At 38.9% G+C, this 17,323-nt stretch overlaps 1 protein-coding gene across 6 annotated transcripts in view; it reads right to left on the bottom strand.

Moving 5' to 3' along the window:
* TRAK2 (trafficking kinesin protein 2) overlaps positions 1 to 16,869 on the bottom strand; it is a 36,807-nt gene extending 19,938 nt beyond the window's left edge. For all 6 annotated transcript variants that reach the window (XR_010884533.1, XR_010884532.1, XM_067298852.1 and 3 more), the window contains exons 1-3: positions 16,810 to 16,869; positions 3,683 to 4,007; positions 2,455 to 2,649 (exon numbers count right to left, since the gene is read on the bottom strand). Coding sequence is in view for 4 of the 6 variants with exons in the window: in XM_067298852.1 (XP_067154953.1) it covers positions 2,455 to 2,649; positions 3,683 to 3,719 (232 nt within the window). In the remaining 2 variants the exon portion in view is untranslated. The remainder of the gene's footprint in view (positions 1 to 2,454; positions 2,650 to 3,682; positions 4,008 to 16,809) is intronic.
* Between the last annotated feature and the right edge of the window lie 454 nt (positions 16,870 to 17,323).

Below are 17,323 nucleotides of genomic sequence, written 5' to 3'. Positions count from 1 at the left end.
TAATTCTCTCTCATGAACACATGCATGTGCAATCTCTCCTCACTCACCTTGCGAAGTGAAGGCTGCAAACAACTCTTCATTTTGGTTAATGTTCTTGTTATCCACTGCCATGTCCTTTTATTCACTTTTATAAAGGAGTTCTAATGATGGAGGTTTTGTAACTCAGGGTTCTTTAACTACACTACCACAGTTGAAGCATAAGATATTCTTCCACCTCACTGAAAACATTGCCAGTGAGACTCAATTGCTCATTGTATCAACCTTCTAAGAGGCAGCAGCAGCCATAAAAAGAGGAGGAGCTCAAGTGCAATAAACTGGGTTTTTCCTTAGATGCTGTACAAGCTACACATTGACTCACATCATGAGCCTGGCATCCTCTTTTGGAAAAAGTTACAACAATTTTTCCATAGATACACACACACACCTAATTGGTCCTAATTGGAAACAAACTTAGAGATAACCCAACTTATGCTTCAAGAGTATGATTTTAATAAATTGTCATATTTATTCCCAATTACAATCATTAGTAAGAGAGATACAAACTTCATCTAACAAGGTCTACCAGTATAGTATTTATAGACTATAACTACACCCTGATTCGTAGTCGTATCTGTCTTCCTACAAATTATTATGCTCAAAAGGGCTAATATGAAGACTACTACAGTCAAACTCTTTGGATAATTTCTAGGAGAAATGTAAACCTTATTTATCCTGAATTTATTTGACTCTGCAGTTACAAGAGTGTTCTTAAATGATGGGATTAGTTTTCTGCTATACTGATCTTTTACATTAGCATGAAGCATTTCACATCCTGGTTGCGTGGTTAAATTTTAATCTCACATAGAGAAGCATCTAGACTATTGTAAAATGCAAAGTTCTAAGATCGACTTGTTCTTAAGATTCACTTTTGGATGCAATTCTCACAGTCATTGTAAGAGGGCATTTCTGAGAATGTCAAGAAAACATCTATGGCAACTGTTCAAAAATCACACAAAAGCAGTTTATCATTTTAACAGGACATTTCTTCCTACAGTTAAAAAGTATTTCTCACTGGGTGAAAGAGGAAGGCACCATCTTCTGCAGTCCCTGGAAAACTGAATAATAAATAAAAGACTTTGTCCTTTAAACCCCTGCCCCTCTCACCACAGTTTGGAAATGCAGGCTCACACTGCCAGAAGGGCCTTCTCTTAGAGAGCTCTGTTCTTAATCACACTGGAAACAGCCTCAGCAGAGCTGCATTTTACGTAGACTTGCTTCCAGCACTGACAGACTCTGATCCCACCTCTTGAAAATTAAACTTAGAGGCAAGTACACACCCCAATGACTACACAATTGCTTCAAGGGAACTATAAAAGTGTTCACTCAATTCAAAAATGTTTATGCTTGCAATATTATTATCAGAAATAGACAGAGCAATAAACATCGATTAAGAGGCTTTTTAAATACTTCCCATAATTAAAAAGAATTCCAAAGCTGCAAGTTCAACAGAGAATAAAGATCTCCTTAAATTGTGGACACTGCATGCTTAGAAGGTAATATTTTGTTTACTCTTTTGCTATATTCCCTGGGTGGAGCACCAACAAAAAAACCTCTTTCAGTGGTGGAACATACAAGGAAAAGGTAATCATTACAGAGAAATAGTAAGTTGTATCTAAACACCAAGTTCACCCTTCCCAAGTGGTTTTTCCCAATATATGGAGGAAAACAGGACTCTCCCATTTCTCTGAAAGGATTACAAAATGTTCTCCTCTTTTCACAGGAAAACACTTGAAAGTACAAGCAAGTAAGTGTTCGGTTCTTCGTTAGCCTTCTATAACATTTGATTTTTAATATAGTCAAGGAGGAAGTTTTCTTCATATTGTCTGAAGCTGGCATTTTCTTTCTAAAGACCACCTATCTTTGTTTTGTTTGTTTTAAGAACTGCTGTAATCATAACTAACTGATAGCCATAAGTTACTTTTTATTTTCAAAACTGGAAGGCAGTGATCAGTGTTGATGTAGTACCAAACTACTTGGCATTCACAAAATTTCTATCTCCAGAAGAAACCATTAACAGCATTTCAAAAGAAACATTGACGCAAAACAAATGGCAAACATCTACAAAAGAACCACAGCATCATTAATGTTCCTGAAAACAGAGCTGCTGCATACTCTGTACCTTTCATGTCACATCCAATCCAGTACAATTATAGGTTCCTGCCTCTTTTTCCCTACCACAGGGAAAATTTGACACACCTCTGTGTCAAATCAAATGATCATGCAGCCATGTGACATGCTAGGTCAGCTCTTAGAATTGCAGAGCTGAACTACAAGCACTTCCTCTGAACTCAGCTTATTGTTCCTCCTGTGCAGAATTTTGCAGATTTGAATGTTGCATTTTAATATCAATCAGTTCATATTTACTTTTTTCTCTTCAATAAGTGCAAAAAAATCCTTAGGCCCAGAGATACTCACTCATGTAACGGAAGGTCTCCTCGTCATGAATCGGAGAAGTGGTTTCAGGAAGATGATTGTGGCATGTAGGGGACTGGATCCAGTCTTGATTCTCATATAGGTACAGAGAGTCCACTCGTAATTTGTACTCTGGCAACTGCTCTTCTAGCATACTCACCAGCTCTACCTCAGGAAGATCTTCACTGGAGCAGACATCTAAAAGCAAGCACATGCCACGTAACCAAAACTACGTACGCTACTATTAAATATGCTACATACATGCCATAGTAGTAGAAATTCTATACGCTAATAAATATTTTATAAACCTTCAGCAGATTTTTTTTGTACTAGACAAATTATCAGAATATTTACTGAATCAATACTTGATTGATACTGTAATATTTGCAAGTTCTTCATCCTCAACTGCTTCCATAACTTCCCGGAAGGGTAGTCTAGCCTCAGACTTCTTAAGTATGACATATTTAAAAAGTTTCAATTTCTATCTTTTCCTGCTTATTCTCAAAACTAAAAAACAGACCTACCAGCTATTTTACCAGCTATGGATTTTGTAAGGTTCCACTGGCTTTAGCATGGTTGTAGTTCCCTTTTCTGAAGGAAAACCTTTTTTTCCTTGTTCTTCTGTTTCTCCTTTTGTTTGGTATTGAACACAGGTTCGAAAAACTAATCTTAAAGTAGCTACCAAAAAAAAACCACCAAAAAAACCCAACTGAATACTGCCTTGAAATTAGATAGCTCAAATCTAAATTCCATTATCATCCATACCAAATCACACTTTATGTGAACATGGTACCCAAAATAGTGAAAAGGAATTTTAGCTCTTCCTATTTCCCCTAATCTCTTCATGATTACTTGGGGGTGAGAGGCAAAAAAAAAAAAAAAAGAAAAGAAAAGAAAAAAAATCAGATACAAGACGCTAAAATACTCTGGAGAAACCTATCAAGGGTATACAATGATTATCTAACATTTCCACTGAAGAAGAAAATTATCTTCAATATCTTTCAATGGAAAAATATCAATGTTAACAATCAACACTGAATATTTTACAAACAACATTTAACAATGGAAACTGATTTAACATGCTACTTAAGACTACCCACTATTTTTTTTTCATGTGCATTATCAGATAAGCAATATAAAGAATATGAAATTGAAACCTTTCTTCAGGTAGCTGTCCTAAAAAATGTTAGATTTATTCAGGATTTATAATGGAATTATTTTTTGAACTTACCAGAGATGCTCTCCAAGGCTCCGTGATCGAAATTCATGAGTTCCTTCTTCACAACTCACTTCTTTGGAAATAGCATTCCCTAGTCAGACTGTGCACTGTCCGTTTTTTGCTTTGGTAGAAAGATGGCTTTGGTTTAGAGTCAGTGAGAGCCATCAAGCTACCTAGACACTAACTAATCAGATGTCAACTCACTCCCATAGACTGCTGCATACTCCAGATCTATTGCCATCTTTGGACGTGCTTATTTCATCTGAGGTACTGATCACTAGAAATATCTATCAAATATTTCACATAAGCTTCATGAGCTTCTCAGTTCAGCCATCATCTAGAAATAAAACAAACAGAATGGGAGTTTCACAGATGCTGCTGTCTTTCAAGCCAAACAGGACAGTTAATGGGACCTCATCTCTTTCAGTCTACTGAATTTCCCCCCTGTACTATTATATTTAACTCAAAAAAATTTAGACAAACATTTTAATCCTCAGTTAACACATTACATGTAGGATGTAGCATTAAAAATATGCCTTTTCCCTGCAGATGTAACAAATCTCAGCTTTACCATGAACTTTGTCAATTACTATTTGTCTGTACCATTACTCCTTGTTTATATAATATTTAGTGTATGACAGCTTCATTCTCCGACATGGGGCATTTAGGTTTTACTGTAGAGGATAGCAGCTCCAACTAAACAGAAATTTTCTTCAGGATAGTAAAGTTATTTAAAACGACAGGTTCTAAAGGCAGGATTTCGAAACTGATGTAATTAGCATTCTGACTGTTATAAAGAAATTTTATTGGACTGTTTTCTTTAATCTCTTCCCCTTTAAAAGTCTGTTAATAAAGAACCGGATCTATCAGAAAAGTTACTTTGTGAATGATCACAGAATTTGTGATTCCTCTTCAGCAGAGTCTCATTAAAAACAATTTAACAGTTTAAAACATAAATGAAGCTATAATGTATAATTGAGATTATTTATCAGAACTGTTTAAGAAAGTGAAAATTGTGCTGTTCTCTTGACAAGACTAATTGATCATCCTTCACATAATATACAAAAGTAGTCCTAAATAATAGAAAAACCCAAAATGCGAGAAAACAAAGCCTTTTCACTCCTCCTACATTCAGTAAACACAAAGTTCTCCTGAAATCTCAGAATAGTTCCAAATTTGCTCTTAACAGTTTCCCAAAGGTCTCCCACCACCAAGCACAGCAATCATAGGTCTGTCTTGCTGTCATAGTAGCCTCTCATTTGACAAGATCAGAGTGGGCAGTGCAGGAACTTTTTAAAGAAAGCCTAGAGCTTGCTAGTTCATCCACTTGTAGACTTTGACAGATCAACAAAGAACTTTCTTCCATTAAGGTCAGCTCAGGCTTGCTAGCAGTATCTTCTTGCTTTGTCATTTCTTTCTTTATATATGTATTTTATTAACTAGTTTTAATTGTTAACTGTACTAGACACTTACTAAAAATGTTAAGACCGAGATTTCAGAAACATTTATGATTTGAATATATAGCTGTTTCTAACACTAAGGTTTATGATTTTTAGAGACTGGTATTTAAATGGATTGCTGAAAAACATTAAATACACAGACACACAGGCAAAATCTAAAACCACTCAACACTGCAGAAGAACAGACTTCATGGCCTCTGTCCAACATTTTCTATACCTCAGTCTAGGACTTCACAATCTTGATATAGTCAAAGTTTTAGATCCTCAGTGTTTTCATAGAGGTATTTTATCAAAAAATACAAAGTGGTCTCCTTAGCGTGGACTATAATATTACACTGTCATGATAATTTTGTTTGACTGTTCACCTTATTTCAGACAAAGCCTTTGATCTTTAAATATAGTAAAAAGATGCATTAAAATTAAAAAAACAGTATGCTTTAAGTGCTTATTTTCTTCAACTTTTTTTACAGTACTTGGTATATTGGGTTTTTTTTAGTTGTGGATTTTTACATGGGACCTTGGTTCTTAGTGATATAAGACTGCTTATTCAATTTTTATATTGAGATTTTTCCTGCATTCTGTATTTCTGTCAATATCTCAGAAAACATCCTCAAAGTCTGTCAGCAGCACTTCTCAATATAAAGGACACTTTGGTTACTTCAAGGGAAGTATTATCAAATGTATATTTGACTTGAATGGAGGGATGAAATATCTAGCTGCTGACTTTTTCCCTGTACCATAAAAAAACCATGAGACGTTAATACAGAAATATGCACACAAGCTCAAAAAGCTTGATAGGTTTCATATCACCAGTTAGCCTGAAACAACTAAATATATATGGATTATGTAATGTACACTTCACTTAGGCCTTAAATTACAATCCTAGCTTTAACCCAGGGCTTCTAACAATCCCTTCCAAATGGCTTCAGTCACATAAATGGAAGTGTTTCCAAATCCATAAGATCAGTTCACATCTCTGCAAGCAGCATGATTGCTCCAAGAGCAGACAGAATCCCACAACAGCTGAGGTTGGAAGGGACCTCTGGAAACCGTCTAGTCCAAATCTCTGCTTCAAAGCAGGGTCAGCTACAACAGGTTGCTCAGAGCTGTGTCCAGTTGAGTTTTGAAAAATCTCAAAAGCATGGAGGCTCTACAACCTCTCTGGGGAACCTGTTCCAGTGTTCAACCACTTTCACAGTAAAAGAAGTTATGTTTAAACAACATTTCTTATATTTCAATTTGTGCTCATTGCCTCTTGTCCTGTCATCAGTCATGATGGAGAAGAGTCTAGCTCCATCTTCTTTATACCCACCCATCAGACATTTATACACATGGATAAAATCCCCCTGAACCTTCTCTTCTCCAGGCTAAACAATCCCAGTTCTCTCAGCCTCTCCTCATATGTTAGATGCTCTAACCCCTTGATCACCTCCAGTATGTCCATGCCCCTCTTGTACTGGGGAGCTGACGGGCGAGTGAAGAGTTAACAGGACTGAAGTTTGTCAATTGATATGCAGAAGAACTGATAGCACAAGAGCTGACGTGCACAAAGCTGCTGAACAGAGGACTTAACAGGACTAAAGTCGTCTACCAACCGATATGCGCAAGGATTGATATGCGCAAGGCTGCGGAATGGCAGCATTAACAAGACTGAAGAGGTCTGCCACCTGGAATCTGCACGGACCCCCAGGGAGGGAAGAAGCAATACGGAGGTGTTGTGGTCTTGCCTCGCTAGCAGGGTCCTCCCAAGCAGACAAACAGACAGTCCTGTGATTGCGAAACTTGCTAAAAGTCAGCAAAAGCAGTGTTTGCCCAGAGCCCCAGCCGTATAAAAAGAGACTTGGGAGCTAGGAGAGTTTGAGCAGGGACGGGAACGTGACCTGACCATCCTCTCCGGCTGGACCGTGAGTATCCCCCCCCTCCCCTTTTCCTGGGACGCTGGGTTAAGGTAACTCCTCGAGGTTGAGAGCCCTCTCACTAGGAGAGTGAACAAGAAAGCTTTCAAGTAGGGATAAGCAGTCCTTCCCATTAATAACGCAGTAATCGACGGTTTCAGGTTATCCTTCCTAAATTAGTAATCGCATTATTTTAATGGATGTTACTAATCCAAGAACTTGTGCGAGGAAATAAACATCTTTTTTATTATTATTATATTACTGTCTCAGTCGTTGCTATCGAACCTTCATAGCATGACAGCGTGACAGGAGCCCAGCACTGAATGCAGCATTGCAGATATATCTCACCAATGCTGAGGAGATGGGAAGGACCACCTCCCTTGAGCTGCTGGCAAGGGTCTGCCTAATACAGCCCAGGAGGCTGTTGGCCTTTTTTAACACAAGGGTGCATTGCTGGCCCATGTTCAACTTGGTGTGCACCCGGACCCCCTGGGCCTTTACTGCAAAGCTGCTCTCCAGCCAGTCGATGGGGTTATTTTTTGCCAGGGCAGGACTTTGCATTTCCCTTTGTTGAACTTTGTGAAGTTCCTGTCAGCCCCTTTCTCTAGCTCCCTCTGAAAGCCAACACAACCATCTGGTGTTATCAAACACTCTCCCTAGTTTTAGGGCACACTAAGGGCACACTCTGTCCCACCATCCAGGTCATTAATGAGATGTTAAACAGTACTGGACCCAGTATAGAACCCTGGTGCACACCACTAGTGAGGCCTCTGGTTGGACTTTGTGCCGCTGATCACAACTCTTTAAGCCCGGTAATTCAGCTAGTTTTCAATCCACTTCACTGTCCATTTATCTAGCCCGTACTTTACTGGTTTGTCTATGAGTATGTTATGGGTCACAGTGCTGAAAGACTCACTAAAGTCTAGATAAACAACATCTACTGCTCTCCCCTCATCCACTGAGCTAGTCAACTCATCATAGAAGGCTATAAGGCTTGCAAAGCGTGATCTTTCTCTTCATAAATCTGTGCTGACTACTTCCAGTCACCTTCTTGTCCTTTAAATGTTTAGAAATGGTTTCAAGGATTATTTGCTTCATCGTCCTTCCCAGGGATCAAGTTGAGGCTGACAAGCCTGTAGTTCCCCAAATCCTCTTTCTTGCCCTTCTTGAAGACAGGAGTGACATTTGCTTTTTTTCAGTCCTCAGGAACCTCCCCCAGTCACCATGATCTTTCAAAGATTATCAAGAGTGGACTTGCAAATGACATTCGCCAGCTCCCTTGGCACTCATGAGTGCATCCCATCAGATCGCACGGACTTGTGTATGTCCATTTTAAGTGTTCCCTAACTCTATCCTCCTCTACTGAGGGTAAGCCTTCATTGTTCCAGACTTTCCTGCAGGTCTCAGGGACGTAGGATTGCTGGAGGCAAGCCATACAAGCGAAGATCAAGGCAAATAAGGCATTAAGCACCTTTTCCACATCCTTTGTCACCAGGTCCCCTGTTTCATTCAGCAGCAGGCCCACATTTTCCCTAGTCTGACTTTTGCTGTTGATGTACCTGCTAAAACCCTTATTGTTGACCTTCACATCCCTCAGCAGATTCAATTCCAGATGGGCTTTGGCTTTCTTAACCCTATCCCTGCATGTGTGGACAATGTCTCTGTATTCCTCCCGGGTCATCTGTCCCTGTTTCCACCTCTTGCATGCTTCCTTTTTATGTTTAGTTTTGTCATGAGCTTCTTGTTCACCCATGCAGGTCTCCTGCCACTCTCACTTGACTTGCTGCTCATCAGGATGGACCATTCTTCAGCTTGGAGGAGATGAACCTTGAAAATCAACCAGCTCTCCTGGACCCTTCTTCTCTCCAGGGCCCTATCGCATAGGGTTCCTTCAGGCAGATCCCTGAATAGGCCAAAGTCTGCTCTACTGCAGTCAAGTGTTGTGATCCTGCTATTTGCCTTGTTCCTTTCATTCAGGATCCTGAACTCTACCATCTCATGGTGGCTGCAGCCAAGGCTGCCCCTGATCTTCACATTTCCAACCAGTTCTTGTCTGTAAGAATGAAATCCAGCAGAGCACCTCTCCTCATCGACATTCTCTTGGGGAGGAGAAATTTTAGCCCAAACATTAATCACTGCAAAAAGCTTACAGGATTCAGGATTAATTAACAAACTATTCAAACAGTTTGATTTTTTTCCTTGTAGTTACTAGATTTTCTGTGGGCAATTTTCAGTAAGCATGCTTTTTGAACAACTTTTTGACCATTGTTTTAAATATAAACCATCACTAGAATCCAAATTAGCTCTATATTTTTCGAGAAGCACTAATAATTTAACTTCAGTGACATTTTTACCATGCTAAAATAGTGACATATAAAAGATTAGTTATTCTAGTTTTTCAGGTCTTTTTCATTCTTATTCTGTCAGAAGAACTGGGGAAGAAACAGTATAAGCTTGTTGAAATGTGCACTTCTTTGCTAAATTGTCATTGGTGTTATAAGAAGAAATCACTCAAGACAGCCATCCAGGTTCATCAAAAGTGCTTCAGGTCCCCACATTCTTCAGTCTATATTTCTGAGTTAAACAAGTGCTTAAAAAGTAAAACTTACTGTGTTTACAATGTAAGCCAGGTTTGATACAAGAAAAATTTCCTCACAAGATACAGTACTTTTCTTCTCTCTGTTTTCCATCAGACATGCCAAAGTTTTATCTCCTACCATGCAAGTCCTTTTGAGAGACTTTAATATATTAAAAATTAATAAAAGAAAAAAAAAAGACTCAAGTACGTAATAAACAGTTAAGTAGGTAACAAATAATAGTAATAGGAAGAAGCTTGCAAATGGCCTTATTAAATAAACATGTATAAAATGCAAAAATTACAGTTTACTTTGGTTATTCAAGCTTTGATCCAGAGATTGTTCCACTGTTGTATGAACTATGGTTACAATCTCTATCCTTGGTCACAGTCAAATGCTGCCAATTAAACAAACTCAAATCACTTTAAAGGAGAAAAGATTAGACAGTTACAAGACAACGCAGCATCACAGCACTCGTGACTACAGCTAGAGCCTGAAGCTGGTAAACAGATGTGTTCACAAGGGCAATCCTGCCTCAGAGATGGGATATGCCAGCAGCTGCACGCCTGCTTTCCCCCTACATTAATCACACAGAACACATGTAACGTATACAGTGCAGTTACACAAAGTATTAAAGCACCACAAAGAGCTGGATGGCATCCCAGAAAATAATCACCTCGGGACAGATGAAATCATTTCTATTTCTAAGCAAAACTCTTCATGAGGTACAAGAACTAGAATTCTCCAACAAACAATCCTACATTCCTTCTTCACAAAAATCTCATGAAAGCCTAGTATACACTTTAACATGGAAAGCTGTTGTCTCTAGATCTGATAAAGCAAATGCATTGGGCTGTGCCACTTACGGGTGATAGCCACGCCATGCGAGCGGCAAAGCAGTGAGCTTTTGAGAAAAACTTTCAGAACTAAGGACTTGCATTGCCGTTCTTTATTAATAACTTCAGCCTGTAAACTTGAATAAGTGCTCTCTGGACTAAAAGATCACATTTCTTAATTTATAAGTATTCTCTACAAGTCAGCTCTGATAAGTATTCCAGAGACATGCAACTGAAGGAATTTGTAACTAACAAGTGACTTTTTCTTGTTCCTTTGTTTTCTCACAAAACTCAAATCCTTGTCCAATTTTATAGATGCTATCCAATGCAAGGTGGATTTTTTTCTTAATCTGGCACTTTTCCAGCTCTTTAGCAAGGCAGGGAGAAGTCCCAGGAATTTATTTATAAAATTTGCTACAAGTTTTATTAAATTTAGGAGAACTTCCCTGACTAAATTTATTGCATGCATACAAAAGTTACAGCAGATTCACAATTACACAGTCATTCTCAGAAGAGGTCTAAAATTAAAGATCAGGATGTTCTATCCACTAATACAGTATACTTATATTTTCAAAAATCTTTCAGTGGGAGCTTTCCCAACAGACTCATCAACAGAGACTTTCTCACAGGATAAGTGGAAAGGTTTTTAAACAGTTGGTTGAAAGGTAAGAAACAGGAAAAAAAGTAGGTGCTTTCATAACAGAGAGACGTTTTCAGTGAGGTTTCATTATAACTGATCTTGTACAACATATTCGTAAGTCATGTGGAAAAGGAATGAAAAACAAGGTTCAAGAGTTTATAGATGATGCAAAATTTCTCAGGATAATCAAACAAAAAGCTAACTGCAAAGAGTTGAAGGACCATTATAATATTTTTGTGACGAGATAAGAAAACAAAAGAAGAAATATATCTTTGGGAAAAATACTTAGGTCAAGTTAGTTCAAAGCAATCAAGAAATCACAGCCTAAGTTACTTACTGTTGGAAAAGAAAGTAAAGGGAAGAATTAACCTATACTTATGCCATTTCTTAGACTTTTCCACAAGCATTTCTTCTTACTGTCACTTCGGGGAAATGGAGCTTTGCCCTTACCCAGTATATTTGATTTCTGAATTTGCACACCTGTCAGCGCTATGCAAACCAAGTTCACTTCGGGGGAGTGCAACATTTGTAATCAGATGAACACTCAAGCTTTTAATCATTTTAACTACCTTAAATAAATATATCCTGAAAACTTGAAACAGAGTTTACCTGAGAATTATAGCATATGATTATTTCTGCATTTAAGTGACATGTAACAAATGACAGAAATCACTGAGACAGATGTGGCTAAAATACCTGAATTAAGTTTTCAGGTGCACGTGCATGCACATATATATAGTGGTCACAGTTCTGAACAACATGAAAATGGCTTATCTATTATCTGTGCTTAGATTAACTTTCCAAAATTGAGCAACCAACAGCAAAATTTGTAAAGTTGAAAATTCCTGTTCTACTTGATGAAACCTAGAATTCTTGAATACTTATACTAAATATTTCACTAAAACAATGTAAGAATAATGACACTCCATATTCAGTAACGGTAAGAACAGAAGCAACTGGTGTTTTTACACAAAGATTTGATTAACTTTATTTTGAAAGCCATACAAGTAAAACAAAATAAAGTGGAAAAACAGTTGGGTCAATTCCATCTCCAATTTCTGCTGTATACAGTTAAGTTAATATCCATATGCACAAGACACAGCTCAAATACCAGTGCAAGTGGTTTTTGTGAAATGAAAGAGAATTAGCAATCCATGTGCCAAAAGCACGATGTAGGTACATGCTGACGAAAAATTAACAGAATTCATAGTTGCAGACATCTGAAAATAAGCAATCTAGAAGTCATTTGAAAGCATACAGTCTTATTGTAGCATTTTCTCAGCATTTCCTATAGTCACACTCTCATAATTGCATGTATTTTATTGTGTATTTATAACCACTCTGCCCTGTGTTTCAAAGATTTAAGTGTCATAGGAGAAATTTGAGATAATAGAGCAATACACTTCACAAAAACTATTTCCCAGAAAGTATTTCCACTTTATAACTACATGACACTGGCTGATATTATTTCAAAGTCACTATTTACTTTTATGTAATTAGTTTAATAATCTGACAAAATATTTCCTCTGTATTTTTTTTTTTAAACCAAAAACTCAGTAGTCTATACAGGAACCAAATAATGTCAATTAAAAAAAAAAAAAAACACTATGGTAAGTGCTACAATTATTTAACATAATTGCAGAAATTTACTATTATGTGAAAAGGGCACTTTTAGTTTCTGTAGATACACACCACCAGGATGGTTTTAATTTGATAATAAAAAGGTAGTCACTGTAAAGTGAGACAAAATTTAGCTGTGCAGGAGTTTCTTCACAAAAACTCTTGAGTCTTTTTCCTTTATTTCTAATTTATTAAAACTCAAATGTCACTTCCTTTCAGATTTGATTTAATATCTCTTCTAAATAGTTGAAAGCAGAAATACTATTTGTTGTGAGTCAACAGCAGTTTAGTCAGAGGGAAAAAAATAATAATAATTAAAAAAAAAAAAACCTCAATCATTTGGATCAAAGCTTTCTAGAGTGCCAGGCCAATATCAAGCTATTGAACTGAAAGGGCAACCTCATTAGCAGAGTCCTTGAGAAGTTCACTAGGTATCAGCATTAGCTTTTACGGTGTTTGCACATTTCCAATGCTTCTCATAGCTTTATTCCACTGTGCCATAGGGCAGCATTTCTGGAAATTAGACTAGATAACACACTGTGCAGTACCACCCTGAAGGTGACTCCCTTTTACTCTGCAGCATTGCAACTATAAAACTATTCCTTAAGTGCAGCTTTCTTCTGCAAGTTACAGCTATAATTAAATGTATCTAGATAAAACCCACATGATCTACAACTTGGCTTTAAAATACATGATCCTGCTATACACAGATCATTCAGGAATTCAAATGAAGCTGTTATATCATGCAAAAAGACATATCCAAAGCAAAAACCATAGACTTTCTCAGGTATTATTTTACTCCTAATTTAGAATCAATAGTCTTCTTTCTGGAAGCACATGACACAAAATACATATGTATATAAAAATTAAACACCTTTTGGAAAAAGTCGTCAGTGAATATGGAAAATTGTCACATAATTTAGGTCCACTACTTGTACCATCAAACAAAAAGGATTAAAATATTAAATTTTGAACATGCTTGCTTACATTGAAACATTGAATTTAAACTAGCTCCATTTGACACTCAGAAACTGACTTAGGAATAAAAAATCTAGTGATTAAAAACAGAACACAAAAATAATTTTTAAATTATTTTGAGCATGGAAACTAAATGAAAGGCAAAACACCCAAATATAACTAAGATTTTTTTTTTCCCATACAGGTTTTCAGTTTTAATAAGCTAAGCTGTTAATTAGGGAAATAACAGCTAAAGGATTGAAAAAACATTTATAAATTGATTATAACTTTTTATGTTGTCTGTAAAAGCAGACAAGGATGCCTAAAAAGCAAAATTGGATTAGAAATGTTTACTTGATATTTTACATATGAATAGAGTGCAAAACACAACATGGAGGTATTGAAAAACAGAAGTTTTACATTAACCTACTTTAACTGATCTATGTGTTTTTTCCTAGGTTTTCTTCAATTAAAATTCTAATTTGTCAACTGAATACTCAAAAGAGCTACTGGTATCAGAGACATTGAAGAAAACACTTCCTTTTCAGTATAGCTTGTTGTCAGAATTAGTTAAACTTGTGTTTGTGCAAAGACTAGCATTTTGGGTTTTTTTGTTTAAAAAAGAAAATTAAAAAGGAGAAGAAAATCTCTCAAAAGCAAAAGTATTTGTATATCATATAAAAATAGCTCCACTGTACTGTGTCATTTCTGGCTTGTAACTAAAGAACAGAAACCTTAAGCATTATGCTGTCTTTTTCTTGTACCACCTGCCCTTCTGGGAATTTTATTCTTAAAAGAACTTCTTTGACAGATACAGAGTAGCCTCTGGCTCTGCTACTACTTTTCAATGTAAAAGTGGTACCCTAAATGTTTACTTGATAGAGTTTTCTTTGATTAAATAGTTTAAATTTTGAATGAAAGAAGCTTCTTTGCATATTTTACAATCTTTATCATATAACCACACAAAACTCATAATACAGGGGATCAATTTAGTCGGCATACACAAATTCTATATCAAAATGCCAGTTTTAAAGTTAGCTGTAAAATCCATGCTATTTTCTCTGTATAAAGAAGGAAGTAAAGCTTTCAGTTTCACATTGGACCATTAACAGGAAAAAAATAGACATTAGTGATGAAATAAAAGACAACGGCACATGTGTGTTTTTCCTTATTTTGCTGTACAAAAAGATGGCCTTAAAACTACTTCTTTTCTCCCCATTCCCGCTTTCAAAGTCTCATGTTCCTTTTTTAACTATAGAACAATGAGGAATGTCAAGGACTGGTGTCCCAAGCTCTGTCACCAACAGCAGAACAGAAGAGTCCTACTATAGCGCACAAACAGGAACCATTGTCTTATGACTTACATTTTTCACATTATTTTTAAAGCTACAAAGCTTCAATTCCACAAATGAAAACTCTTGTTATAATTGTTTGAAAAATTCAGTTCAATATCTGAAGTAGATTGTTTTGTTTCCGAAGTGTTTTAACAGTTACAATTATGCATTTACTAAAATTAACCAGACTGATCTATATGACGTAGTCACAAGATTGCTGCCAGCAATCTAACTAGATAAAAGCATGTCATCTTTTTTGTAACCAACTCTGTGAAAATGCTATTTTGTATCTTCCTGGAAAACTACGCAAAGAATGGCTGGTCTGTTCTTCCTGCAAAGACAGCCTTTCTACCATGCAATGCTCACCCCAACAAGCCTCTGTTATATTAGAAGCAAACCACCATCAGAAAAATCTGCGATACTTGCACACTGTACTCCTTAAGACAATGTAGAAGACTGAGGAAATAGAACTGAACTTAAAGTATACTTAAATGCCTGACAAGCATTATTTACTAGTTGGTGCATTTCCCTTCTCTTCCCTCAGTTCCTCCAAAACAGTTCCGTTTCAAACAGATGAGTTGATGTTTGCTCTACCAGTATCTGTACCTTCACAGTCTACACATCTAATTGGGCAATATTAGCCATGGAAGGTAACTGGAAGGGATGGAAAACAACAAACAGGTTGTCCTTTAGGCAACGGAACTAATAAGACTGGGTTTCCACAGATTTGTTCTACTTTCCTCATGCCTCCTTTCCCCATCACAATAAACCCAATTCTAGTTCTGCTACAACTGTGGTATAACTGTAGGTATGAAACAAGAAAGGAAAGGACTTGTCCCTCTCATCTAAGGATGTCAATATTTATTCTGTTAATCTTGTTCAAACCTCACCACAGTCTGGCATATACATGAACTACAAATGAACTCCTTCAAGAATATATTTTCCACTAATTTGACTTTAAAAAAAAGAGTACAAGATAACAAAAGAGTAACTTCAATGCTTTCTATATAATATTGTTAGCCAATAAGCTTAAGTAACCAAAAGATAATTAGCTAGTTCCACCTCTAGTGAGTGGTTATCATTGCACAAAAGAGTCCCAAGACATCGGCCTATTTCTTCTCAGAAAGACGCCTCCTGGTCTCAAGGAAAGACTGCATGGCAACATAGGCAATTTTAGGTTGACTTTCAGACACTTTTCACACAACACAACAACTAAGTTATTTACTAGCATATTAAGTATTTGTATCACGCTGTCACAGTCAGTCAACACCTGCGAAGCACTTTTTCACTAGTATGGTTAACAGGAAAAAAATATTTGCCGGCAGATACCCTAACTAGAGTTTAAATCAGGAGATTAAAATGCGCTTGTAATTAAAAGGTTGATGAGGCCAAAATCTCCTGCCCTCAAATCCGCGAGTGAGCGGAACCACAGCTCGGACTTCATGGAGCTCTGCTTTCCAAAGGCAAAGACGCCAACCCCCACGCAGAGCCCGTACGATCAGCGGTACCCTAACGCACGACGGAGTTCGAGAGCATGCTGAAGGTCATGGCACCCATCATGAAGTAGCAACCGATATTTGCAGCAAAAGCCTAGCGAACCGCGCAAGCCGCGGCGCCCCCGCAGCCACAGTGGGCGCCCGGGGGCCACCGAGCTGCCCGGGGCCACCGGGGCCCGCGCGCGGCGGTGCGGCAACGGCCCCGACGGCCGGGGGGGAACGCGGCCCTGCCGGGGCTAGCGCAGCCGGGCGGGGAGGAGGGGGCTCGCTGTGGCGACGCTGAGGCGAGGGAGCCACCCCCGACCCGGCGCCGAGCCCCTCTTACCCGCTCCGCGCCTGCCCCGGCGCCGCCCGCCGCCGCCCGCCTCGGCTCACGGGACCGGCGGCCGCCGAGGAAAGGCCCGCTGACTTCCGCCCCGTTCCCGCCGCAGCGGGACTGCAGCTCCCGGCAGGCCGCGCGGCGGGGCGGTGCCCAGCCGGCACGAACTACAAGCCCCATGATGCCGCGGGGCCGGCCGCCCCGCCCTCCGCCGGGGCCAGGGCCAGGAGCCAGGCGGGGCTCGCAGTTTGGCTGCGCGGCTCGGCGGCGCCGGCGCCTGGCCTCAGGCGGCGGGTAGGAGCGGGCGGCCGCCGGCGCCGCCTTCCCGCGGGGCTGCCCGGCCGCAGCGGGGCCAGCCGGCAGGGCAGGGCAGGGCAGGGCAGGGCAGGGCAGGGCAGGGCGGGAGGAAGGAAGGAAGGAAGGAAGGAAGGAAGGAAGGAAGGAAGGAAGGAAGGAAGGAAGGAGGGAGGGAGCGAGCGAGCGGCGGCGGCGGCGGCGCCGCTGCACGCAGGCACGCCGA

The sequence above is a fragment of the Apteryx mantelli genome, chromosome 6 (genome assembly GCF_036417845.1).
Source record: "Apteryx mantelli isolate bAptMan1 chromosome 6, bAptMan1.hap1, whole genome shotgun sequence".
Taxonomy (NCBI): Eukaryota; Metazoa; Chordata; class Aves; order Apterygiformes; family Apterygidae; genus Apteryx; species Apteryx mantelli.
The sequence above is the reverse complement of the archived record's forward strand: the minus strand, read 5'-3'. Positions and strand labels throughout refer to the sequence as shown.